General features: G+C 44.5%; 1 protein-coding gene across 7 annotated transcripts; it reads left to right on the top strand.

Annotated features, from left to right (window-relative positions):
* Positions 1-3,599: 3,599 nt before the first annotated feature.
* On the top strand, positions 3,600-27,186 carry LOC139578589 (V-type proton ATPase 116 kDa subunit a 1-like). 7 transcript variants are annotated; one of them, XM_071406451.1, is made up of 22 exons: positions 3,600-3,881; positions 5,365-5,538; positions 7,280-7,358; positions 7,474-7,571; positions 7,679-7,807; positions 8,512-8,594; positions 9,660-9,786; positions 10,060-10,142; positions 10,273-10,366; positions 12,899-13,111; positions 14,263-14,413; positions 14,777-14,916; positions 15,458-15,627; positions 15,720-15,810; positions 15,960-16,078; positions 16,302-16,518; positions 16,653-16,760; positions 16,882-16,992; positions 20,518-20,535; positions 21,107-21,224; positions 21,355-21,526; positions 25,979-27,186. In XM_071406451.1, the coding sequence occupies exons 2-22, from the start codon at positions 5,422-5,424 to the stop codon at positions 26,070-26,072; spliced, it is 2,532 nt and encodes an 843-aa protein (XP_071262552.1). In that variant the 5' UTR covers positions 3,600-3,881; positions 5,365-5,421; the 3' UTR covers positions 26,073-27,186. The 7 variants fall into 7 exon arrangements, with proteins under 7 accessions (XP_071262552.1, XP_071262524.1, XP_071262533.1 ...); XM_071406423.1 differs by having other exon boundaries at positions 3,747-3,881; positions 7,679-7,819; XM_071406432.1 differs by having other exon boundaries at positions 3,774-3,881; positions 5,369-5,538; positions 7,679-7,819.
* The last annotated feature ends 751 nt before the right edge of the window (positions 27,187-27,937 follow it).

Here is a 27,937-nt window from a genome sequence, read left to right as displayed (position 1 = left end):
TAAAAGTCACCTTGTCCTAGAGAGATTTACTCGGTTATCAAAACGTCACGCCAAGGTAAGCCTACACGTGACACAGGCCTAATTTTAATTGTTTCTAAAATCCCCTATGGGAAAAATGAATGGTGGAAAAACGATTGGAACCATTTTCTTGTTTGACTGCTAGGTTTTAAGGGTAATATGGTTCATACTGTGGTATTCTATAGTCAAAGTCCAACCTGTAAATGACAAAAATGTAAATGAGATAGAGAATAGGGAGAGAAACTCAGAGTAAGGGAATTTAAAAAAGTATGTTTTATCTATTTAATATACCAGTACACACACTGAGACTTTTATCCGCTATATTTGTCCAAGTGTTATTTATGTTTCTGCTGTAGGCGGTGGTAGACACACCAAACCGACCCCACCTTAATATTGTCTCCTTATAGACATCTATTCGTAAGCAATGTGGACTCTCTTTCTTGGGATTCTACATGTCTTGCATAAAGAGGATGAAAAGTATGGTGATTTACACTGTCGTATAGATCTCCAGCAGAGGGCATATTGTCTTCATGGGCCCTCCACGTTGTACAATGTCATTTTTCAGCAATCAATTCCAATGACAGTAAGCTAACACATTCTTGCCAGGTCAATGCTAGTCAGTCACTCAACTTTACATTTATGGCCATTCCTGTTTCCAAATATATATTTTCTTCATTACAGGGTCCGTGGTACATTTTTTGACCAGTCACAATTAGGCAGGCCAGCAATCACACATGTATGGGCACACCGGAGACCAACTTACATCACACAGGACAGGCCCATCTACACACTCTAGCAACAAGCTGTTAAAAGAGAAAATGAAATATGTCAGTATCTAGTCTTCTAAGTGCACTTATTCAATTGAGGGCCACATCACAATCACAGACACTACTAGGTGTTGGTATAGTTGCCCCCAGAGCTATATATATTTAGAATAAATACATGGCTCCGTTTGCCCCTAACCTCTGGTTCATGGTCAGTTACAGTGCCTTCAGAAAATATTCACACCAATTGACTTTTTCCACATTTTGTTGTGTTACAGCCTGAATTTAAAATGTGTTACATTTAGATTTTTTTGTCACTGGCCTACACACAATACCGTATAATGTAGGATTATGTTTTTAGACATTTTTAGAAATGAATGAAAGATGAAAAGCTTAAATGTCTTAAGTAAATAAGAATAAAATGTAAAAAAATGTGCTTAACAAGTGACATAAGTTGCATGGACTCACTCTGTGTGCAATAATAGGGTTTACATGAATTTTGAATGACTACCTCATCTCTGAACCCCACACATACAAGTATAGTTGACGGATGTCTTGAGATGATGCCTCAATAGATCCACATAATTGCCCCCACCTCATGATGCCATCTATTTTGTGAAGTGTACCAGTCCCTACTGCAGCAAAGCACCCCCACAACATGATGCTGCCACCCCCGTGCTTCACGGTTGGGATGGTGTTATTCGGCTTGCAAGTCTCCCCCTTTTTCCTCCAAACATAACAATGGTCATTAGGGCCAAGCAGTTCTATTTCTGTTTCCTTAGACCAGATTACATTTATCCAAAAAGTACAATCTTTGTCCCCATGTGCAGTTGCAAACCGTAGTCTGGCTTTTTTATGGCAGTTTTGGAGCAGTGGCTTCTTCCTTGCTGAGCGGCCTTTCAGGTTATGTCGATATAGGACTCATTTTACTGTGGATATAGATACTTTTGTACCGGTTTCATCCAGCATCTTCACAAGGTCCTTTGCTGTTGTTCTGGGATTGATTTGCACTTTTCGCACCAAAGTACGTTCATCTCTAGGAGACAGAAAGCGTCTTCTTCCTGAGCAGTATGACAGCTACGTGGTCCCATGGTGTTTATACTTGCGTACTATTGTTAGTACAGATGAACGCGATACCTTCAGGCATTTGGAAACTGCTCCCAAGGATGAACCAGACTTGTGGAGGTCTACAATTATTTTTCCTGAGGAATTGACTGATTTCTTTTGATTTTCCCATGATGTCAAGCAAAGAGCCACTGAGTTTGAATGTAGGCCTTGAAATACATCCACAGGTACACCTCCAATTGACTCAAATGATGTCAATTAGCCGATCAGAAGCTTCTAAAGCCATGACATCGTTTTCTGGAATTTTCCAAGCTGTTTAAAGGCACAGTCAACTTACGTAGACTTATGTAAACTTCTGACCCACTGGAATTGTGATACTGTGAATTATAAATGAAATAATCTGTCTGTAAACAATTGTTGGAAAAATTACTTGTGTCATGTACAAAGTAGATGTCCTAACCGACTTGCCAAAACTATAGTTTAACAATAAATTTGTGGAGTGGTTGAAAAACGAGTTCTAATGACTCCAACCTAAGTGTATGTAAACTTCCGACTTCAACTGTATCTGTAAGGTCCCTTAGCCGAGCAGTGAATTTCAAACATAGATTCAACTACAAAGACCAGGGAGGTTTTCCAATGCTTTGTAAAGAAGGCACATATTGGTAGATGGGTAAAAAAAAAGCAGACATGGAATATCCCTTTGAGCATGGTGAAGTTATTATTAATTCCACTTTGGATGGTGTATCAATACAGCCAGTCACTACAAAAATAAAGGCGTCTCTCCTAACTCAGGGATTTCACCATGAGGCCAATGGTGACTTTCAAACAGTTACAGTGTTGAATGACTGTGATAGGAGAAAATTGAGGCTGGATCAACAACATTGTAGTTACTCCACAATACTAACCTAATATTCCAAAACATGCATCCTGTTTGCAACAAGGCACTAAAGTAAAACTGCAAAACACATTTCTAAAACAATACACTTTTTGTCCAGAATACAAAGTGTTATGTTTGGGGCAAATCCAATACAACACCTTACTGAGTACCACTCTCCAATTTTTCAAGCATAGTGGTGGCTGCATCATGTTATGTGTATGCTTGTAATCATTAAGGACTGTGGAGTTTTTCAGGATAAAAAAGAAATGGAATGGAATTAAGCACAGGCAAAATCCTAGAGGAAAACCTGTTTCAGTCTGCTTTCCACCAGACACTGGGAGATGAATTCACCTTTCAGCAGGGCAATAACCTAAAACACAAATCTACACTGGAGTTGCTTACCAAGAGTCAGTGAATGTTAGTGGTTGAGTTACAGTTTTGACTTAAATCTACTTGAAAATCTATGGCAAGACCTAAAAATGGTTGTCTAGCAATGATCAACAACCAATTTGACAGAGCTTGAATATTTTTTTTAAAGAAACATGCTGTAATCGCTCAGGCGTGTGAAATTTCAATAAATTAGAAAAAATGTCTAAAAACATGTTTTCCCTTTGTCATTATGGGTTTTGTGTGTAGATGAGTGAGAAAAAGAGTGAGAAAATAACTCAAGGGGTAGGAATACTTTCTGAAGTCACTGTATGTTTTATCCTTCGAATTTGGAGTTGACGGGTCTGCACCCAGATCTGTGGCTTGGACAAGTTTAATTGGTAGGTAGCATAGCGGTTAACAGAGTTGGGCCAGTACCCGAAGGTCGCTAGTTTGAATCCTCGAGCCAACTAGGTGAAAAATCTGTCATTGTGCCCTTGAGCAAGGCATTTAAACCTAATTGCTCCTGTAAATATCTCTGGATAAGAGCGTCTGATAACACATTATTTTAACGTGAATGGCAACAATTAGATGTTATCTTCATATGAGTTGAGGTGTGCATCATCATGATCATCAATATTATGCATAGGTGACGTCAGTCATGTGAAGCGCACTAGCCAAGCCTCTGGTTATGAAGGCTGATCAGCTGATATTTCGTTGAGCGCTGTGTGTGGAACAGCGTTGAAAACTGGGAGCCGGGAGTGGAAGACTAGTAGCTAGCTACAACAATAGTAAGAAATGTATTTTTTGGTGACAGTATTCGTTGTTCACTACCAGCATTGTTTCCAATATATATATTTCCCCCCTGTAGTTAGTAAAGCAAACGTTACGGATGATTCAGTAACATTCACCTCGCTAACGTTATCCGGTTACCGTAGCTAGGTTTAACTTGCTATGCTAGCTATGATTTAAGATTAGTTAGATTTCTGTCAAGAGACGTCAAATAGCCAAATAACCTTAGTGTCAGTCGAGTAAGAACGTTAGCTAGTCATTTTGTACTGTAATATAACATTGTTGTTTTTGCTGAACGTTAGCCAGCGTACGTTACCAGAAAGTTTGAGGTCCAACAAGTGCTTCGCCTGCATCCTGGCTAACTAGCTAGCTTGTTATTAATGTTTGTTAGTTAGCTAAATTAGCCAGTTAGCCAGTGGTACAATTAATTGTCAGTTCATATCGTAGATATATGCTGACAATTAACTGTACCGCTGGCTTCCGAATTTTATAGCGAACTGCTTTGTTCTTATAATGTAACTAACGTTAGTTAACCACTGTCAAAACACACAAACACTAACGTTAGATAAGACTCACTGCCTGATTCGAGCTGTCAAGGATGCAGACAAAAAAATGGTCATGCAGATATGCTAAACAAGCAGTGACTCGACAAAAAAGATCCTCTTGCATGGACTTTAATGATATAGTTTGCTAAATGTATCCCCACTAGTTCAACCGTTGTAGTTAGTGTTGATATTGACGATGTAATCCTGCTTGACTGGTAAATCAGATCACATGATGAGGTTTAATCCATAGCTAGCTAGCTAGCTAAACCTGTTATGGCACTCGAGGCATTTGCACTTCAGGAACATATGAATATGTGTGTTTAATTTACTTTTAATGAGTAAAGTGTGAACCTGTTGTCTGTCCTGAGTCAGTTTGCACCCTAGACTGAGAAACTCAAAGGCTTGGCTCGAAAATCTGTCATTGATTGTACAAGATGAGATAGTACGACCCTCATTCTGTTTCATCTCACACTGTCACATATGATGGTACTTTTACATGTATTATGGTTCTTGAAGAGTGGCTCCCCAGTTTCATGACAAAATAATGACTAATGAGCCAAACTGAATTCCTGCAAAGATTATGGGGGCTAGATGCTAGATTTTTTTTCTGAAACATGCCTGCTCCTCACTTAAGTATAAACTATCACATCACTAATACAGAATGTTTATTACTGCTGTACAATTAGGGTCATCCTTACAACACACATTAGAAGAGGGTGCAGGTTAATATCATTTTCTCTGAAATTACACTTCAAATCATAAAGTTAAGGCCATTGTAGTGTGAAGGGAAACAACACAAGGGAACTTCGTTGGCAATGTAGGCTTATGTATTCTCAGAGTTGGCTGTCTTTTTGAAAACATTGGAGGCTCATTCCTTCTGGTGGGACTCAGCTTCTCCTGTTTACTGTGCAGGTGACGTTTTCAATCTTCAATCTAGCTAGAAATCCAGGAGGATCCCATTGATCGCTGAGCAGGTGCACTACACTACGCCATCATGGGGGAACTCTTCAGAAGTGAGGAGATGACCCTGGCCCAGCTCTACCTCCAATCAGAGTCTGCCTACTGCTGCGTCAGCGAATTGGGCGAGATCGGAATGGTGCAATTCCGTGATGTGAGTCCAGGCTTCTCTTCTTCCATTCCTCATTGTGATGCTCTAGAGCTAGACTATGCTTATTATCTCTCCTTTCCTATTTTGAGTGCTATTCTGTCTGTCAATCCATCTTCAGGCTATATAGGTCTAGAGCAGTGTAATGTATGACTGTTAACAAAGGACAAACTCAGGAAGAAGGTAGATGAATATGGTAGTCTGTTGTAGTAACATCGAATCAGTCAGATGGTTGTGAAAGCACATACCTTGGCGTCTGCAACATTTTCATCATGTGCACATAGCTGACTCTTTAGGCTGAGCATGGGAAAGCTCACACATGACATCCCTCCTGGGATCATATGGTGTGGGGGGAAACTAAGGCAGTGTTTCAGGCCGCCGCTGCTAAATCATTGCCGACACTCCCCCAAAAATATTATTATACATTTTTGGGATGGCATAATGTTTTAATTTGAAAAATAGATGACTAACACCTGAAGTAGTATGTAGGAAATATAATGGACCTAAACATTGGGGCCACCATTGATTTTATTTTTTGAATCACTCAGATAGCATAAGAACACTGCAAAATGTGTAGAATTGCAGGAAAACTTTTTGTCTCTTTAGCCAAATGTTCTGTTGGGGATCGTGCTACTGACCACGTCCACACTCACCACCTAAGCACCATTTTGTTCCAGAAAAAACCCTGGAGTTAGTGTACAAATCATTAGGAACACCTTCCTAATATTGAGTTGCACCCCATTTTTGATACACACGGGAAATTGTTGAGCGTGAAACACTCCGCAGCGTTGCAGTTCTTGACACTAAAACAGGTGCGGCTGGCGCTTACTACCATACCCCATTCAAAGGCACTTAAATCTTTTGTCTTGCCAATTCAACCTCTGAATTGCACACATACACAGTCCATAGTCAATTGTCCCTACTTTAGCCTGTCTCCTCCACTTCATCTCTACACTGATTGAAGTGGATTTAACAAGTGGCATCAATAAGGGATCATAGCATTCACCTGGTCAGTCTGTCATGGAAAGAGCAGGTGATCCTAATGTTTTGTACACTCGGTGTATATTTGTAGCATTAGACTCATTGAGTCTTTGGTGTTTTTCAATGAGGTAAATACAGATGGGCAATGCCATGTTTCAGCCAATGTATTTGAAGCTGCTATGCTGCATCAGTTAGGCTATAGTGCTTTTAAAGGGAAATTATATTTCAGATGGTGTCAACATAATTTAACTTTAATGCATTTTGCCGTAAAATGTCCTTTTAAAAAGTCACCAGAAGTGAATTTCTCAGTCGTTCTCCCCCAAAAATCTCACGGGTGTGCATGCCCCCAGACTGCCCCAGCATAAGGACATTCTCCCCATCCCAAATACCAATGTTGCTACACGTTCTGAAAAAAATCCTAGGGGAAACACTGAAAGGGACTAGCTGTTGTACCCAGTATGTTGTTATTATACCCTTTATTTGGTTGTATTACCTCTCCTCATTCATAAGACCAAATGATAGCTAACTGGTGTCCGCACTGTTTTCAGAAGATATTAGCAATGCTGTTTTCGCTCTGAGATTTCCTGGATAAGTTATTGCATTTTTATAGAAGTAGCCTAAGCTATAATTTCTTTGAATGCATCTTAGTGTTACGACACAATGTTTGTCTCTAGTTGTATGTGACAGATAATGGCAAATGGATTGAAGGCATTTTTATCCCTGCGATGGCAAAAGGTTTTGAATAGTTTGCATGTTTGCATTACAGTTGAACCCAGACGTGAACGTGTTTCAGCGCAAGTTTGTCAACGAAGTGCGTCGATGTGAGGAGATGGACCGCAAGCTTCGTGAGTGAGCTCAAGTGTTTAACCCATTGCTTCACTCATTATACTCCCGCATATTTACAACAGTATCACTGCTATTAGTTATCCCTACTCAGACCGTCATCTCGCTCTCTCACAGGGTTTGTGGAGAAGGAGATCAAGAAAGCCAACATTCCAATGGTGGACACGGGAGAGAACCCAGAGGTCCCCCCCCCTAGGGACATGATTGACCTGGAGGTAACTTTACTCCGTTCTCTCTTAGAATCCACTCTGGTTACAAAGTGCTCAACTCACCATGTCCCCAGCTCACTAACTCCCCCATCACCCTCTGTCTGTCTCTATAGGCCACTTTTGAGAAGCTGGAGAATGAGCTGAAGGAGATCAACACCAACCAGGAGGCCCTGAAGAAGAACTTCCTAGAGTTGACGGAGCTCAAGCATATCCTGCGCCGCACTCAGCAATTCTTCGACGAGGTCAACTCCACTGTACACGAACCAGTTCACTATTTATTCACAGCGTTTCTGTGCCTGCCTTATTGACTAGGCCCCTTGCGGACTTCATAGTGAATCATAGGATTATGTGAACTTAGTATGGGTCAGATGTCTGCATCCTATGTACAGTCTATGGTAGCATACGGCTTGTGTATTTATAACGGTTCGGTAATTACATCCCCAACCCCAGACCAGTTATTCAAGTTTAATGATGCACCTAGGTTACATAGCAGAGTAATACGCCATACACAGATAGTCATTCACATATGACCGAGACGAGACTATCTACTGTCTGTACTTTTGACCTGCATCAACTCCACTCCACTGAGTTTGCAAGCAAAGCTATTTGAACTTAGAATGTTATCACCTATTTTACAAGCGCTTATGAGGTTGCATGGGGGTAAATCATTCAGCTGAATGTGTAGCTTTTTTTGCCAATAATTTACTCTTCATATAAAACCCTAGCTAGCTGTTTGCTATGTTTTATAAAGAGCCTGGCCTGTGTTCAATATCATGCTCCTGCCGACTGAACTGTCAAACCTTCCCAGGGTGTAAATCGTTCCCCAACAAAGCAAGCCAGTTGTTCCTGAAAACAGGGATGCATTTATAATGCTTTTTATCATGTCTAATTGGCTGAAAATATCTTGGTCTAAATGTAATGGTTGTCATTCTCCACCCCGCTGCAGATGGAGGACCCCAACCTGCTGGAGGAATCGTCTACCCTGATGGATCCCGCTGAAGCAGGGACCCGTCCTCCTCTCAGACTGGGGTGAGTCTGAGTCCTTGGTCCACTCTATTAAGGATGCATTAGCCATCTCCTCAAGACTTAAAGGTCAATGAAAAGACTGTCATTACATTACTTCCTGGAGTTGGAGTCAGTCAGTGTGAAACCTAAATGGTGGACAAGCTCAGGCTGTCAGATTAGTTGGGCCACTAAGGTCACTTGACGGGGTGTGTGTGGCGGTGCTCTGTGTCTCTCTGCGTACTCAGTCCCTAAGCTGACAGCCCACATGCTCTGTCAGTATCGGTGGACAATTGTTTCCTAATGACTTTTAATGGTTGGTAAGAGGCCAGTACTACTACTACTACAGGTGCTACCTCTCTAGCCTGTTGCCTGGCAGTAAGATGTAGCTCTGTTTATCAGGGTTCTGTCTTCAGTAGTGGACCGAGTGAGCAGATAGACAAATCACAGACTGATGATAAGCAGTTTACAGAGCATGCAAACACCAGCAACACAAAATTGATACGTGGACACATACATTCTAGAAGAGCGGGACTTCAAAGTTTGTCATCTATTTGCAGACAGAGACAAAGAAAATAGATTTGATTAAATGTCATAAAGTGTAAGCAAATCGGGGACAATTTCAACAGAAAATGGTATGAAAAAACCACTCTCAGAAAACCTTAACTAAAATAGCTCAATACTGTGGTTGTGGCAAAGTTAGCACTCATTTGGTAATGGATTGCTTGGTACGGATCCAGTGCCCCAAGGCCCTAGGGCTTCCTATCTGATGTCTGTTTGATGCTCCTCCATGGCTCCCATGCCCTCAGCTACCATTCCTATATCCACCACTATCCAGAGAGGATGTTTTCATCAGCAGTGCCCCCATCACCAGTGTGAACAAACAAAATCAATGACCTCTGTCCTTATGTGCCCACGTTTCATTCTGTAATGCCATTGCATTACGGACTGATCTTGGATCAGCTCCAACTTGAGCTGCCATTTAGGGACCTAACTCATTGCAAATATCAAACACCTTATTTTGAGATGAGGGATACATTTCGTAGCTGTTCTACTGTAAATGCTGATCCATGCCTTATCGTCCTCCTGTAGGTTTGTTGCTGGGGTGATCAGCAGGGAGCGCATCCCTACGTTTGAGAGGATGCTGTGGAGGGTTTGCCGTGGTAACGTGTTCCTGAGGCAGGCAGACATTGAAGACTCACTGGAGGACCCTGCCACGGTCAGTAACTATTCACTGATACTAGTATAATAATCTGGAGGTTTTAGGGGAACACAAACTGTGCAGGATGGATTTTGTGTGACCTATTCAGTGGTATACTGTTGTACCATGACCGCTTGGTGACATTGTGTGATTGTCATATGAGTGGCATTGATCTCCTTATTCATGCTACCTCATCCATACTCTTAGTGATATTTCTGCTCTATCATAATCAGGCAATGTTTTGTCTCCTCTTCTCTTCACTTAACTCATGTTGATATGTTTCCCCTACAGGGTGACCAGGTCTATAAGTCTGTCTTCATCATATTCTTCCAAGGAGATCAGCTGAAGACTCGGGTTAAGAAGATATGTGAAGGGTAAGGGGCTATGATTGGTTGAGAAATTCAAGAAACACTAACTAATCTAGACAGAGGAATGTTGTAATTGGTTTTCTGTTCTGCTCCAGGCACTCTGGGTTGATCAACCCCTCTCTCCTTCACCTCTCAGGTTCCGAGCGTCACTGTACCCCTGTCCAGAGACCCCCCAGGAGAGGAAGGAGATGGCTGCAGGGGTGGCCACCCGTATCGATGACCTGCAGATGGTACGACCTGCCTGGCCTATTGTAACACAGACAGGGAGTCCACACAGTCAGCTAGCCAAAACTAACAGATATTTACATAATGTCTTGTTACATAAATTAAATCTAACAGATCCTTACATTTTCAAGTGAATTAGTCCTTCAATATTTCATCTGTTTTCATTGTGAACTTGATCTGGGCTCTATCATGGCTTCTGATCAGTGTTCTGTTTTCCCTGTAACTGTATACTCAGCTGCCAGAGGCTGTGGTGGAGGGGAGTGGTAGGTGACCACATGAGGTGTGTGGCTAATTCAAAGGCGGTTTTAGTCATTCGTTTGAGGAACGAAACCTTCTTTCTATTGTTCAACATGACACTAGTCATCTTTTGATGTGATTTTTGGATAGACCTTTATTTAACTTTCTGCTAATGTTAGTCTTTTGCGTAGTCAGGATTCTTGCTCTGCGTCTTGCTGCTTCAATGTCTGCGGAAGTTTCAGTTCCTCTTTCTGCCATTTCCTCTGTACTGAGCCATCAAGCCCTCAGCCAAATTATGATGAAGTGGAGGGAAAGACTGATACTAGATTAGTTCCCCCAGCAGTGTTGCAGTAATAGATATTTTATCTATCACACAAAACCACAGAGGAGATATTTGTTGATCACATTAGGGAGGCCTTCAAATTGAGTTAACTTCTGTCTGTTTGCAGTGTTCATATCTCAAGATGTTCTGGCTTCAGTGTCTGACTCACTCAACCTCTTTGGCGGTAGTGCATCAATGGGCTGGGTGGAGCTGGGTGTGAAAAAGTTACAGGGAGAGGTCAGAAACGGTTGTCACTCGTGCCGTGCCAGGCCCATGAGTCGGCTGAACTGGATCTGCCTCTGGCCTGGCTTTGGGAGAGCACCTCTAAACCTGGCACAGTGACTCACTGCTCTCAAACGGGGCAAAAACAGTCACGGGACTAGGAGTGAAGGACAATCCCAACACAAACACACCACTTTGGTATTATAATCCAGTGTCTAACACCCTGTCTCCTTGTGCCAACTGTGTCTGGTGACCCAGGAACAATGCCTGTCTCAGTGTTTTCTGTTTTTTGCAGCTGTTGAGCAACATGTGAGCTGTGGTCTTTAGAAGTCCAGCCCACACAGACAGAACTTCAGTTTAGCCTTCCATGGAACAGCAGCAGCGTATGGTGCAACACCATCCCTATACTAAGAGAAACCCAATACTCCCTCTGGGAATACCCAGTTCTGTTGTTGTGTTCTGCTCCAAAGCCCTACGTAGTCTGGTGGTGCAGACGGTTTGCACTTGGATGGACAGGAGGCTCCCTTTCCTTGTTTGGCTAGGAGGAACCCTCACTCGCCTCGCATATAGGAAACCAGCTGATCATCAGGGTGGTTTACACTGAGTTCAGCCAATTAGCCACCCACTCCACTCACATAGTGACCACATTTACTACTCACATTCTCAGGAATGGGCTTAGCTTGACGTTTAAAAAAAAATTGAGTCACTCACAATGCACTTCTCTCTGATAGACAGACACCCAGTGGTGTGTGTTTCAGTGGTGTGTGTGTGTGTTTCAGTGGTGTGTGTGTGTGTGTGTTTCAGTGGTGTGTGTTGAGAATCTCTGTGGTTCAGGATCAGTTACAGCCCCCAGTGTGGACAGAGCGTGAGCGACTCTGCATTATGTTTGGCAGGCCCCCTGTCTGCCAGAAATGTTAACATCCTCTCATTGCCAGTAAGTGCCTGGGAATGCTTGCCTCGCTGTTTGAAGGTCCACTGTTATGCCCGTCGCTACGGGGGCGGGATAGTCGTCGACAGGAGAGAAGGGCGAGGGTGGAGGGGAAATGCCCGGCCCGCTAGTTTGGGAGTGAACAGTGTGTGTTTGTGGGCGTGAGAGGGTCTCAACAACGTGGGCGAGAGTGGGTGTAGGGTAGCGGCATGTTAGCAATCCGCTGATCATAAGACATTCACTTGATATGAATCAGTGCTGCATACCTGAGAACGCCTCCGCCGGCTCTTACGGGAAACCCTGCTATGCTGGGTCTGATATAACCCCTTATCAAACTTGATCACATAGTGCACACTGTCCAGCAAAGCCTTCTATTAATGTGAACCACCTCCACAAATAAGAAGCGGAACATGATTCATTGCAACAGCACTTGCTGTTCTGGACATGTAGGGAAGGCACACTATGCAGACCAATGCCACGCCCCACACAATTCTAGCGTTGAGTGGAAACTACTAGAGGATTGTCCTGATTCCACAGTCTCCGACCCTGGCCTACATCTAGGCCTGCATCTGTTTTCCATTTGAGGTCGGTTTAGTTAGGCGCATACCTTTGTTTGTTTAAATGCTGAGTGCGAATGTGTTATTTGAGAACTGCCTGCAAACGTTGTCAGACACATGAACAGCCGGTAGACTGTCTAGTACAGAGCACCTGAGCTAGTTACACAGCTGGATATGTTCTGTACCCAGCCACGCAAGGTTTCAACTGCAGTAGCATCCTAGTCGCATCTTGTCTCCATATCTCAAACCCTGATCTCCTTCTCCGCTGCAGGTGCTGAACCAGACGGAGGACCACAGACAGCGGGTCCTGCAGGCTGCAGCCAAGACCGTCAGGGTGTGGTTCATCAAGGTGAGGAAGATGAAGGCCGTCTACCACACCCTGAACCTGTGCAACATCGATGTCACCCAGAAGTGTCTGATCGCCGAGGTGTGGTGCCCCGTGTCAGACATGGACTCAATCCAGTTCGCCCTGCGGAGAGGCACGGTGAGTCGAGTGGACACCCGTCTCGACTAGAGGCGTGGGGGAGGTACAGGAAGTTTTAAGTTGCGTCCCAAATAGCACCCTATTACCTTTTAGAGTCCATAGGGCTCTGGTCGAAAATAGTGGGACTGGGTTCATATCCCATATCTATTTAATGGGACATTTCTATCATACTGTTTAGGTCAAGTTCATTTATGGAGGACACCGTAGCATTAAGACATTACGAACCAGCGAGCCTCATAGTCACCAGTTAACCCAGCTTTGAGGCCATTATACCTGGACTCTGCTAGGCCGTTAAGTCGTAACAGATCCAGACTGAGAGACAGTGCTAACAGGACGTGGAGAGGCACTGCGTGAGTGCTGGGTATGTTAGGATTTTACACCTATCATGAGGCTAGATTCCAGCGGTATCAGGACGTCATGCTGTCCTCTTCTGTAGTCCTGTCCTCTTCTGTAGTCCTGTCCTCTTCTGTAGTCCTGTCCTCTTCTGTAGTCCTGTCCTCTTCTGTAGTCCTGTTCTGTTGTCCTGTTCATGCCAGTAAGTGCTTAACCCTGTCACGCACAGCATTCAGTCTCCATGCTGCATTTATCCCACCAGGCTATTTTTACCCCACATGTCTCGTTGAGAAACACAGGGACATACTGCCCTCAATACACACAATGATTCTACTTCTATCTCAGCCATCAAACCATCCCTTGGACAAACTGTTGTCCTTCACACACAGCAGGCGTGGGAGATCAGATGATACATGTAGTATGATAGATTCATCTCCAAATCAGCTGTGGAAATGAGTCTGTCATATTCATCTGATTTATTGAAGATGTTGTTGCAGATCTTTGAGTGATGGAGGTATGGAAGGTCCCAGTGCCCAGTCTACAGACTAATGGGGAAAGCAGGAGGATTCCTCTCATTCCTGAGTCCTGAGGAGATCCCAGGCCAGCTGACAGTCAGACTCTGGCTGGAACAATGCAACATCCCTTTGTTAGACACATTCATGGGAGATTGAGCTAGCAGGGCAACTCCTGCTGTTCTCAATGCCTTGTAGGGCTGAATACCCCAACTCCCTGTAGAGGTTAACAGAGTGGTATTGTTGTGTCCTCCTGACCATTCTCTGAGCGTGTTTCTCTGACCGTCTTTCTGTCTTGTTCTCCAGGAGAAGAGTGGTTCCACCGTCCCCTCCATCCTCAACAGGATGCAGACCAAGCAGACCCCGCCCACCTTCAACAAGACCAACAAGTTCACCTCGGGCTTCCAGAACATCGTAGACGCCTACGGTATCGGCAACTACCGCGAGATGAACCCAGGTAACCACATCTGACACGATCAACCTCCTCTCTCTCTCGCCATCCTTTATTCCCCTTTTATCATTCAACTACCTATTGTTCAAATAATAGGCATTGTTGTTTCATGTACCTCACTAGGCAGCAGACTTTTATTTTGTAGGGATCTCATAGCTCACATCATGTCTATGTATCCAGCTGGCTAGATCACTGTGCCAAAGCAGGTGATAAATGTTCACCCCCGGTGCCAAGTCTATTTCCCCCATTATCACCCCATCACTGTCGATCATGCTGTATTGTGTATCACTGGTACGTGTGAGCTTGGGTTGGTTCACTCTCCCATTCCACAATGTGTACGCTCATGATTCCCTCCCTCCCTGTCCCCAGCCCCATACACCATCATCACCTTCCCCTTCCTATTCGCTGTCATGTTTGGGGACCTGGGCCACGGGGTGCTCATGACCTGCGCTGCCCTCTACCTGGTCCTGAGAGAGAGCCGCCTGGTCGCCCAGAAGAACGACAACGAGGTATGGACAACACTACCCCTGCCATCAGCCAATCAGCTCCATCCCTCACCCCTTATCCAGCCTCTAGCTCCATTACTGGGAACTTAACAGGGCTTGGTTACCTCTCTGCTTTAGACAGATTCTATGGCCCTAACACTGTAGGTGCATCATGATGGCCAGTTGATGTTTTTTGAGTGTGAATAAATAACCAAATCCTTCTATGGCTAAAACAAAATGTAACTGAGACCAGATTCTAACAGTGTAAAGTATCACTTCTGGTCTGTGTGGATGTTCGACGTGGTGCGCGTTCAGCAGGACGGAATATTTTGGAGCATTCAGATAAAAAATATTCTATGTAGAACAAACATGCCTCTGACGTGTAGATTAAGGAATCACTTCGGCTCTATTCATGTTTTTTCTGTCTGCAACGTTCTACAGTGTTTTGCAACAGAACGTGACCATAGTTTGATTCTAACAGTGTAATGTGTCACTTCCTGTCTGCGGGTGTAGATGTTCAACATGGTGTTAGATTCAAACAGTGTCACTTCCTGTCTGTGTGTAGATGTTCAGCATGGTGTTTGCTGGGCGCTACATCATCCTACTGATGGGCATCTTCTCGATCTACACCGGCATCATCTACAACGACTGCTTCTCCAAGTCACTCAACCTGTTTGGCTCTGGTTGGAGCGTCAGGCCCATGTTCGACCTCCGCGTTAACAACCTCACCTGGTCGTAAGTATCCCTCTCTGTCGGTCTCATACCTCCTGTACCTTGTTGGCAGTGCCCTCTGTGAAGTGATGATTCATGTTTGATGTTCTCCTCAGGTTTCAGACACTTGATGAAAACAAGGTTTTACAGTTGGACCCTGCAGTACGAGGAGTCTTCAATGGACCTTACCCCATTGGCATTGACCCAGTGAGTACTCAGTCTCTGTGAGAACATGCTGAAATCCCTTTACAATAAAGATGGATAGTGAGCTAAAAAAAAAAGGTGATATTAAATGTAATATGTTACATTTATATCATCCTGATTTCATTGTCTTATAACTGTTTGATTGTGTTCAGATCTGGAACATCGCCACCAACAAGCTGACCTTCCTCAACTCCTTCAAGATGAAGATGTCAGTGATCCTGGGGGTCATCCACATGCTGTTTGGAGTGTCTCTCAGTCTCTTCAACCACCTGTGAGTCACGCTTAGAGGCTACAGTCCTTGTATATAGAGCACTGTCTATGAATTTGAAAGGGTTTATATTTCCCCAGCCTTATCCCTCTGCTGTCTACCAAAACAAATGGTGCGGCACTTTTTTAATTATCCCAGACTAACTTTAAGGAAACATGACAGTTTGTTTCCTGTCTGTACATGACTATTTTATCCGATGGTCAACGTGTCTTGTTCTTTTCTGAAGGTATTTCAAGAAACCCCTGAATATCTACCTGGGCTTCATCCCAGAGATTGTGTTCATGGCCAGTTTGTTTGGGTACCTGGTCATCCTGGTCTTCTATAAGTGGTTGGCCTACGACGCTCACACCTCCAGAAATGCTCCAAGTCTTCTCATCGCCTTCATCAACATGTTCCTGTTCAACTATAGCGACCCCACCAACCAACCCCTCTACAGAGGACAGGTGATCATTCCATCCATCCTTTCATCTGTCAATCTGCCCTTTTTTTAATTGAGCGAGCCATTTTATGGAGGGATAATGTGTGACGCTCCATACGCATCTAACATCCCTCGTTCTCTCGTCCTTCCCCTCCACAGATGGTTATTCAGACGCTGCTGGTGTTGATAGCCCTGGCGTGTGTTCCCTGTATGTTGATAGTGAAAACCCTGGTTATGCGGCGACAGTACCTCTGGAAGAAGAACTTGGTACTGTACTAACATCTGCCCTCCCACACACATTTGTTCCATTGAGTTCCATTGGGATCTGGAGTGTAGCGTTTTGTGACCCCAGCAGTAACCCCTGTCGCCCTCTTGTCTGTTCCTCCAGGGCACCCAGAACTTTGGAGGGATCCGGGTGGGAAACGGCCCAACGGAGGACCAGGCTGAGATCATCCAGCATGACCAACTCTCCCAGCACTCGGAGAACGACGAGCATGAGGTGAGAAACCAGGGTACCCCTAGCCTCCACTCTGTTGGCCTAGCATATATGAAGTATTTGACCAGAGTAGTCTATTATAATGTTGGCCCAATAGCGGACTCCATTAGATACTGCTGTAGGCAATATCAAATCAAATCAAGTTTATTTTATATAGCCCTTCGTACATCAGCTAATATCTCGAAGTGCTGTACAGAAACCCAGCCTAAAACCCCAAACAGCAAGCAATGCAGGTGTAGAAGCACGGTGGCTGGGAAAAACTCCCTAGAAAGGCCAAAACCTAGGAAGAAACCTAGAGAGGAACCAGGCTATGAGGGGTGGCCAGTCCTCTTCTGGCTGTGCCGGGTGGAGATTATAACAGAACATGGCCAAGATGTTCAAAATGTTCATAAATGACCAGCATGGTCAAATAATAATCAGGAATAAATGTCAGTTGGCTTTTCATAGCCGATCATTAAGAGTTGAAAACAGCAGGTCTGGGACAGGTAGCACGTCCGGTGGACAGGTCAGGGTTCCATAACCGCAGGCAGAACAGTTGAAACTGGAACAGCAGCAAGGCCAGGTGGACTGGGGACAGCAAGGAGTCATCATGCCCGGTCGTCCTGACGCATGGTCCTAGGGCTCAGGTCCTCCGAGAGAGAGAAAGGGGTCAGGAGACACTGTGGCCCCATCCGATGATACCCCCGGACAGGGCCAAACAGGAAGGATATAACCCCACCCACTTTGCCAAAGCACAGCCCCCGCACCACTAGAAGGATATCTTCAACCACCAACTTACAATCCTGAGACAAGGCCGAGTATAGCCCACAAAGATCTCCACCACAGCACAAACCAAGGGGGGGCGCCAACCCAGACAGGAAGATCACGTTAGTAACTCAACCCACTCAAGTGACGCACCCCCCCTAGGGACGGCATGAAAGAGCACCAGTAAGTCAGTGACTCAGCCCCTGTAATAGGGTTAGAGGCAGAGAATCCCAGTGGAGAGAGGGGAACCGGCCAGGCAGAGACAGCAAGGGCGGTTCGTTGCTCCAGAGCCTTTCCGTTCACCTTCACACTCCTGGGCCAGACTACACTCAATCATATGACCTACTGAAGAGATAAGTCTTCAGTAAAGACTTAAAGGTTGAGACCGAGTCTGCGTCTCTCACATGGGTAGGCAGACCATTCCATAAAAATGGAGATCTATAGGAGAAAGCCCTGCCTCCAGCTGTTTGCTTAGAAATTCTAGGGACAATTAGGAGGCCTGCGTCTTGTGACCGTAGCGTACGTGTAGGTATGTACGGCAGGACCAACTCGGAAAGATAGGTAGGAGCAAGCCCATGTAACGCTTTATAGGTTAACAGTAAAACCTTGAAATCAGCCCATGCCTTAACAGGAAGCCAGTGTAGGGAAGTTAGCAGTGGAGTAATATGATCAAATTTCTTGGTTCTAGTCAGGATTCTAGCAGCCGTAATAAGCACTAACTGAAGTTTATTTAGTGCTTTATCCGTGTAGCCGGAAAGTAGAGCATTGCAGTAGTCTAACCTAGAAGTAACAAATGCATGGATTAATTTTTCTGCATCATTTTTGGACAGAAAATGTCAGATTTTTGCAATGTTACGTAGATGGAAAAAAGCTGTCCTTGAAACAGTCTTGATATGTTCGTCAAAAGAGAGATCAGAGTCCAGAGTAACGCCGAGGTCCTTCACAGTTTTATTTGAGACGACTTTACAACCATCAAGATTAATTGTCAGATTTAACAGAAGATCTCTTTGTTTCTTGGGACCTAGAACAAGCATCTCTGTTTTGTCCGAGTTTAAAAGTAGAACGTTTTCAGCCATCCACTTCCTTATGTCTGAAACACAGGCTTCTAGCGAGGGCATATGATCCAGTCCTAGCCCAGATGGAATAACCTTGAGTAATGAAGTCATCAGCCACATATAGAAACTCAACCCATTTACTTTACCAGAGCTCTCATATTCCCTGCTTCACTAACAGCAGCATAGAATATGTATTCATTATAGAAGTGGGATCTGGCAGGAGCAAATGAAACTGACCACAAAGCTAATCCAGCAGCTCTTTTTACTCAACATGTGCATTATTGTAATACCTACAAAAATGTAGTTTAATTTTTAGACGGTAAACAGTCACACTGAATCAAGTCTGTGGGATTGTTCTGTGTTCTCTCCCTCACCTTTTCAGGAGTTTCTGATAAACATATGAAACGATACAACAGGCTCCTGTGAACCTCAAACCAGACGAGCTGTCCGTTTGTTTCTGTAGCTCTCAGGAAGCAGTTATGGCTGTTAAGACAGAGCTTGCTCTTTTATGCTTCCAGGACCGAAGATTTATAGAGCAGCTTTCAAAGCGCCTCACACAGATTCCTCTCCTATCATAGTTGACTTTGAAGTGGAGAGGAATTTTATTTGATTGGAGGTTACTTTATTTAGCAATGTTAGTCTCTACAGTCCATGCCACTATAAACTATGGACTTGGATGAGAAGCGATCTCTACGTGATTCAGTGGACGGGGCTGTGCTGGAACAAATCTTTTAATTGTAATATGTTGTATTCATTTCCAAGACGTTTTAGAGCCGTGTTACATCGCATGTTGATAATGTGAGCTCTGGCTCATTAACAAAAGGTTGAATGGATTGCAGTGGTTGCATGTATCACCATGCAATCCGTTTCAAGCCATTTATTAATTGCATAGTGTATTTCCAGTTCACTGACCAGACTGCATTTGTGTTATGTGTTTAGAGTTGTGCAGCTCCTCCCTCTGGCTAGCAGGTGTTCAGGCAGGCAGGGTGCTAAGTAACTAACACAGTAAATATAGCATTTCTGTTTTAACATAGAGGAACTCATTTTAACAGGCCACCTATACAGAATTCTTGCCTATAAACTACTCGGGTCATCTGGTCAAGTATCCAAATTACGCTAACCGTGTTAATCCTCAAAGACAGAACTTAATTCATTAATTTGTGTTAAATTGGGAAATACCGTCTTTGGTCTTAGATATGGTAAATAGCTATACTACCGTTAACTAGGCTAAAGCTTTAGTTAGCTTTTTCCTAACCAGCCTTCCTGAATGGCTGAGCAGGGTGTAACCCAAACAGCCCAGTCCCACCTGCTGTCACTGTCAGAAGTGGGTCACCAACCCCATTGGTCATTACATTCCCCATCACTGTCTCCCCTAGCAACCACAGACGTAAACACAACAACAATATGCCAAAGACCAAAGGCCTATAGATATATCTGGAAATGTCACAGTAGAATGTTGTCACAAAATACTAAGCATGCACAAATGCATGCTTTTGGAGGAATCGCTATGCATCACCTAGATACCAGTGCCATAATGTTTTTATGCAGCCCCTTAAGAAACTTTGTCAGTAGTTTTGATCCAGTGCCTGTGACGACTGCAACACCTAATCACATTGTGTATATTATACATCTTCCTATGTTTAATGTCATTGTTTTCTCTTGTTTCTCTCATCACTGTGTCATGTCACCTGTCACTAACAAACCTAACTTGTTGTCAATCGCTTTCAAGGCCCCCGAGGAGGAAGTGGTAAGCCAGGCACTCACCCCCCCCCCCCCCCCCATCCCCTTACCCAAAGCGCATGTCTTGCTAGTCTCTCTATGCCCCTGCTTGTGTATGATCGTGTGTATCTCTGTCCTGCATGTGTGTGTTCTGTCCCCTGAGGCTGTTGACTGTGTGTGTGGTCTGAGTTTTTGCTGTCTCTGGGTGTTCAAGGGATTCTTCTAACGTGCAGCAGCACACTTGGCCGCACCCTTAGACTAGTAGTGCTTCCTTTCTGCCCCGATCATGAGATGGTACTACCATTACCAGCATGGCATATCCTGCAGAGCTCCTCATTTGTCTGCTTCATGGGTCGTAGGGAAGGAGCTTCTTGGGAGACCTCTGCTACAGAGGTCTGACTAGTGGGTCAGGCTGCTGTTTCTGGAGCTGTTTTAATCTGGTGAATGTCTTCCTCAATGTGGTACCGTTTAGCCATGAACTTTACTGTCGTTAGAGATTGCCCCGGACCTCATTTGGACCGGTCTCCCGGTCCCTGTACTGTTGTGTCCTTGTCCCCTAGGGGTTCATACTGGATGTGTGTTCTCTCTCCCTCCTCCAGTTTAACTTTGGGGACGTGGCTGTGCACCAGGCCATCCACACCATAGAATACTGTCTGGGCTGCATCTCCAACACAGCTTCCTACCTACGCCTATGGGCCCTCAGCCTGGCCCACGCACGTGAGTACATAACCCTCTCTCTCTCATGTTCTCCTCTCTCGCTGCGTCTCGCTCTCTACCCGTTTTGGTTTCTCTTTGAAAGGGTACAGTAAAACAGTTGATTTCCTTCTCTCCCTCTGTGATCCAACAGAGCTGTCAGAGGTTCTGTGGACCATGGTGATGCACCTTGGCCTGTCCTCCAGGAGATTTGGGGGTTTCGTTGTCCTGTCCATCATCTTCGGGGCCTTTGCCGTCCTCACTGTCTGCATCCTGCTCATCATGGAGGGCCTGTCTGCCTTCCTGCACGCACTGCGTCTGCATTGGTGAGAGACACACTGCTCTCTTGCACATAGACAACATGTTTGTTCAGTCTGTGGCGTCTCAAACTAAGGTCTCTAGAACCTTCCCTGCTCTTAACAGCCACTGTAAGCTGTGGAGGGCTCCATCTTCTGCTAGTCTGGAGTCCTCATTGACTTGGGTCAAATCACATTTTATTGATCACATATATACATGGTTAGCAGATGTTTTTTTATTTTTAAAAATACATTTTATCCCCTTTTCTCCCCAATTTTCGTGGTATCCAATCGCTAGTAATTACTATCTTGTCTCAACTCCCGTACGGGCTCGGGAGAGACGAAGGTCGAAAGCCATGCGTCCTCCGAAGCACAACCCAACCAAGCCGCACTGCTTCTTAACACAGCGCGCCTCCAACCCGGAAGCCAGCCGCACTAATGTGTCGGAGGAAACACCGTGCACCTGGCCCCCTCGGTTAGCGCGCACTGCGCCCGGCCCGCCACAGGAGTCGCTGGAGCGCGATGAGACAAGGATATCCCTACCGGCCAAACCTTCCCTAACCCGGACGACGCTATGCCAAATGTGCGTCGCCCCACGGACCTCCCGGTCGCGGCCGGCTGCGACAGAGCCTGGGCGCGAACCCAGAGACTCTGGTGGCGCAGCTAGCACTGCGATTCAGTGCCCTAGACCACTGCGCCACCCGGGAGGCCAGCAGATGTTATTGTGAGTGTAGTGAAGATCCGACAGTCCAGCAGTATCTAACAGGTAATATCTAACAATTCCACAACAAAACCTAAAACACACAATCTAGTAAAGGAATGGGATAAGAATATATGGATGATCAGTGACAGAGCGGCTAAGATGCAGTAGATGGTGTAGTATACAGTATATACATATGAGATGTAATGTGAGATATGTACACGTTCTTAAAGTGGCATTATTCAAGTGACTAGTGCTCCAGTTATTAAAGTGGCCAATGATCTCAAGTCTGTAGGTAGGCAGCTGCCTCTCTGTGTTAGTGATGTCTGTTTAACAATCTGATGGCCTCGAGATAGAAGCTGTTTTTCATTCTCTTGGTCCCAGCTTTGATGCACCTGTACTGACCTCGCCTTCTGGATGGAAGCGGGGTGAACAGTTGTTGTCCTTGACGATCTTTTTGGCCTTCCTGTGACATCGGGTGCTGTAGGTGTCCTGGTGGGCAGGTAGGTTGCTCCCGGTGATGCGTTATGCAGACTGCACCACCCTTTGGAGAGCCCTGCGGTTGTGGGCGGTGCAGTTGCCGTACCAGGCGGTGATACAGCCCGACAGGATGCTCTCGATTGTGCACTTGTAAAAGTTAGAGGGTTTTCGGTGACAAACCACATTTTATTTTTTTCAGCCTCCTGAGGTTGAAGAGGCGCTGTTGCTCCTTCTTCAACGGCATAAGTGGACCATTTCAGTTTGTCTGTGATGTGTACACCGAGGAGCTTAACTTTCCATCTTCTCCACTGCTGTCCCGTCAATGTGGATATGGGGGTGCTCCCTCTGCTGTTTCCTGAAGTCCACGATCATCTCTTTTGTTTTGCTGACATTGAGTGAGAGGTTATTTTCCTGACACCACACTCCGAGGGCCTTCACCTCCTCCCTGTAGGCTGTCTCGTTGTTGTTGGTTATCAAACCTACCACTGTTGTGTCGTCTGCAAACTTGATGATTGAGTTGGAGGTGTGCCTGGCCATGCAGTCGTGGCTGAACAGGGAGTACAGGAGAGGGCTGAGAACACACCCTTGTTGGGCCCCAGTGTTGAGGGTCAGCGAAGTGGAGATGTTGTTTTCTACCTTCACCACCTGGGGGTGGCCCGTCAAGAAGTCCAGGACCCCGTTGCACAGGGCGGGGTCGAGACCCAGGGTCTCGAGCTTAATGACGAGTTTGGAGGGTACTATGGTGTTAAATGCTTACATAGGTGTTCCTCTTGTCCAGATGGGATAGGGCACTGTGCAGTGGGATGGCGATTGCATCGTCTGTGGACCTATTGGGGCGGTAAGCAAATTGGAGTGGTTCTAGGGTGACAGGTAGGGTGGAGGTGATATGATCCTTGACTTGTATCTCAAAGCACTTCATGATGACAGAAGTGAATTGCTACGGTGTGATAGTCATTTAGTTCCGTCACCTTTGCTTTCTTGGGAACAGGAACAATGGTGGCCATCTTGAAACATGTGGGGAGAGATTGAATATGTCCGTAAACACTCCAGCCAGCTGGTCTGCGCATGCTCTGAGGACGCAGCTAGGGATGCCGTTTAAAGCTAGGGTTAACACGTTTAAATGTTTTACTCATGTTGGCCACGGAGGAGGAGAGCCCACAGTCCTTGGTAGCGGGCCACGTCGGTTTGTTTGGAAGCAAGAAGTCCGCGACGGGGCTGGTTTTATTTTTGTAATCCGTGATTGTCTGTAGACCCTGTAAAGGAAGGAGCATGTCTTCAGTAGTTTCCTCCTCTGTCAGAGGGCATGGAGGTGTGGCTCAGCCCTGTAGCGCCCCCTGCTGGTGAAACTATGGTAACAGACGTTTTAGCTCTAGTTACTCGGGGCATCGTCTGAGCCCTCAACCGTGTGTGTCTCAATGGAAACAGGGCGTGTCTCTCCGTCCTACTTGTATTAAGCAGACCGGTGCTACTGGGAGCTGTGGTTATCCAGCGCTCACCTTCAGCTCTTTCCTGGCCAGGAACCTGGAACCTCTCTGCATCCCATAAAGCAGTGGAGGATTGTGTGTGATATGCTGGCCATCATGGAGAAACTTCTGGTGTCTCGGAACAGCCCTGTTGAACTGGAAGTGATCATCCACTAGCACCCTCGCACCGCACTGACACAGACCCTCATCACTGTATTTACCCAGCACATTGGAATCTAATGCTCCACTCTCACTGAAAGGCCCTTAGGGAAAGGCCCTTAGGCCTTCTAAACTTTTTTGTGTTTTTTTTTTTCAAACTTATTTTTCTTAGTGGCCGCTAACTAACACAGTTGTAAATGTGATTTTGAACTGCCAAAGTAATGTCAGGCGTCTGTCAAATGTATAGCAGTAGTAAATGTTTATCTAGCTGTGGCCACCATGCATACGTACGTGCTCCTATTCCAAAACCATTTGATCCAGCCAGAGATTCCTCCAGTAGCTGAGAGAGGAGTCATCCCTTAAACACTTCTTGGTCTATTTTAGATTCTGACATTTTAGCTTCAATCAAATACTGCCTCTGTACTCCAGCACTTTGGATTTGAAAGGATACAATGACTGTAGTTAAAGTGCAAACTGTCAGCTTTAATTTTAGGATATTTTCGTACATATCAGGTGAAACGTTTTAGAAATTACAGCACTTTTTGTACATAGCCCCCCTTCCACCTTTAGGGGACCAAAAGTATTGGGACAAATTCACTTGTGTATTAAAGTAGTCAAAAGTTTGGACCCATATTCCTAGTATACAATGACTACATCAAGCTTGTGACTCTACAAACTTGTTGGATGCATTTGCTGTTTGTTTTGGTGGTTTCAGATTATTTTGTGCCCAATAGAAATTAATGGTCAATATCATTTTGTAATCACTTTTATTGTAAATAAGAATATAATATGTTTCTAAACACTACATTAATGTGGATGCTACCATAATTATGGATACTCCTGAATGAATTGTGAATAATGATGATCGAGAAAGTTAGACGCACAAATATCATACCCCCAAGACATGCTAGCCTCTCACCATAACAATAACAGGGGAAGTTAGTGTTTTGTGAAGGGTATGACATTTGTGTGTATCATTTCAAATCAAAAATGCTGGAGTGCAGAGCCAAAGCATCAAACCATTTGTCACTATCCCAATACTATTGGAGCTCACTGTAAATCAGTTTTCAGTCTAGGGAGAAATTACCATCTCAGATTCATAGAAACACAAAGCATATCACTTTTTCTTTGTTTCTTTGCCTTAAATGTTCTTAAAGAAAGTAGTGCTAGTTGACTACATCAAACATATCCCGCTAAGTTTTACCTTCTCTTGTAAGCGTATTCTAGTGGAATATTCTAGAGCCCCAGCCTACCCAGATGAACATCTACCTCCAGACATAGGGAGGAATGAGAAGCATGTCTGCTTCCTCCACTGAAAGGTTATCCAGCCGTTAGTTTGCAGGGAGATGGAAAGAGGGTTGTGTTTCGCTTCTGAGGACCAGGCCTAGGCCCTAACGTGGGTGTGATACAAAGTGGGTTACACAGGGAGGTTGTGGAATGAAGAGCAGGGGTCATCTCGCCATCATCTCCGTCTGGCTTTGGCTTGATACAATCATTAAGGGCTACCTATATTGCACCTCAAAGAAACTCTATTTTAAAGGGACTCCAGCCTTACTTTCAAAAGATGTTTGTATAACCGTTGATGGTGCTGTACTAGTATGTCTGTGCAGCATTGATCTTTGCATTGATTGTTATTGTAATATGCCTGATGTTAACTGTTGCCTCTCTTGTTCTCTCTAGGGTGGAATTCCAGAATAAGTTCTACGTAGGCCAGGGCTTCAAGTTCCTCCCGTTCACCTTTGAAAGCATTCTGGAGGGAAGGTTTGAGGACTGAACACTGTCCTGACCACTGCTTCTATAACCTCTCTGTTTCTCTTGACAGCCAATGTGATGTTGGTGTAAGGTAGACTCCACCCACCCTGGGTGTTGCCACAGGATCCCATGTGATTAACTCTGAGCTCGCTGGTCAGGATCTTGGGTAAAATAGCTCTTTTTGAAAATCTGAAGTTGATCACATCTGTATTTCATATCCTGGTGCCGTGATTGTTTTGTTTGTTCGATAAATTATTTAATGTGTTTTTTGTTGTGAAACCTGTCCGATGATGTGTTTGAACCTCCCTGTGAGAATTGCACTTCTGATCATTGTAAACGAGGACTAGCTTTCCGGTAGTCTAAATTTAGTTAATCTACAGATTGTCATTGATACAGTAGATGTCCATGGAAAATGAGAGAAAATGGCACCAGGCTCAAATCCAGTAAAGGCGATTACTGGAGGTCTTTAAGTGTTTTATTTTTTTATTTTTTTAGTTGTCCCTTGTTCTTATCAACATCTCCCTCTCACGTCGCTGCTCATATTAATACACAAAATGTTCACCCACACATTCTCTGCAGCACATAAAATCAGACAGACCTCTACTGTAAAAAAGTCTAAAGGGATTGAGTTCTACCATACAATGACTCATGCTAGCAGTTTCTTTATGCGACGCAGTGAATTGAATCTCTTATGTATCTATACGATCTTGACACGTCCTATCATTTTCTGCCGTTTTGACCTGATGTGTTCTATACTGACTGCACTGTTTTGGTCTACATATCTGTGATATGCAGTGAACTTTGGGTAACCTGTCTGTCACGTGTCATATTAGTGTGGAGTATTTCAATAGTGTAGAAAGTAGCTGGATTTTCTGTGATAATCCGTGACTATGAGATTATTGGTCATTGTGTGTGTTGTTTTTGTTCCACACCTGTCTAATTAAGTGTGTACACCGTGAGTTGTAGGCCCGTGTGAGGGGAGAGGGAAGGACAAACCACACAACGGGAATATGTAAAGGGGATCAGTGTATCGTCATAATTGTGAGACATCAACTAAATCTGTATATGAGGGTGGTTGCATTGAGAATCTGTCTGTATGTGTTTGTCATTAAACAGGAAAGAGCTGGTTAAACAAACACATTTTACAATTCTTCTGGCTGGGATTGGTGGAGGGTCATACGTTTCAAGTGAGCAGTTAACAGATCAAGTAAATTAGTGTTGGGTTTTGAGTGTTTAAGGGTGTAAGATGCCGTTAAGTGGATAATAATTAATTGAATGCTAGCACCACACTTACATTCAATTCCAACACTTTTTTGGGGTAGTATGTCAAATGGTTAATGCATTATGCATGCTTTCAATATACATTCACAAACGTCAAGGTCTAAGCCTGTGCTAAAACGGAAACTGTGGCTATATGAATACAGGGATGACAAAAACCAAGCCAAGGGCACTTTCTGGTGGTTACTGAGTGTAGTGCAGGTATGGTTTTCAGCATCAGTGTCTCTAGTTTCTCAGCAGTCCCCATGAGGGAGCTATTGCACTGGAGTTATCACTGGTCGAGCAGCCAAACACATTCTCACTGCAAAAGCTTATTCACTTGAATCATTCAAGTAAGATAAATGTTATTTAGTAGACAGTGCTCTGTTCTTCAAAACTAGCTGTCAACGGAAGGACACTTAATTTGCACCGTAAGGGAACTTTTCCTTGGCTGTCCTACCAGAATCCGATATATGTGTAAAAAGGTCTTAACATCAGCTAAAACGTCTCCGTGACACATCAATTATTTGAATGACCTGCTCTACATGTGTACTTTGTGGCTGGAATGTGATATCTTAAAGCTCCGTGCTAACCGAAATGAGTCCAGAAACGGCTGGGCACTTACTGTAG

The sequence above is a fragment of the Salvelinus alpinus genome, chromosome 1, assembly GCF_045679555.1.
Source record: "Salvelinus alpinus chromosome 1, SLU_Salpinus.1, whole genome shotgun sequence".
Classification (NCBI taxonomy): Eukaryota; Metazoa; Chordata; class Actinopteri; order Salmoniformes; family Salmonidae; genus Salvelinus; species Salvelinus alpinus.
Note: the sequence above shows the minus strand (reverse complement) of the source record. Positions and strands in the feature narration are given on the sequence as shown.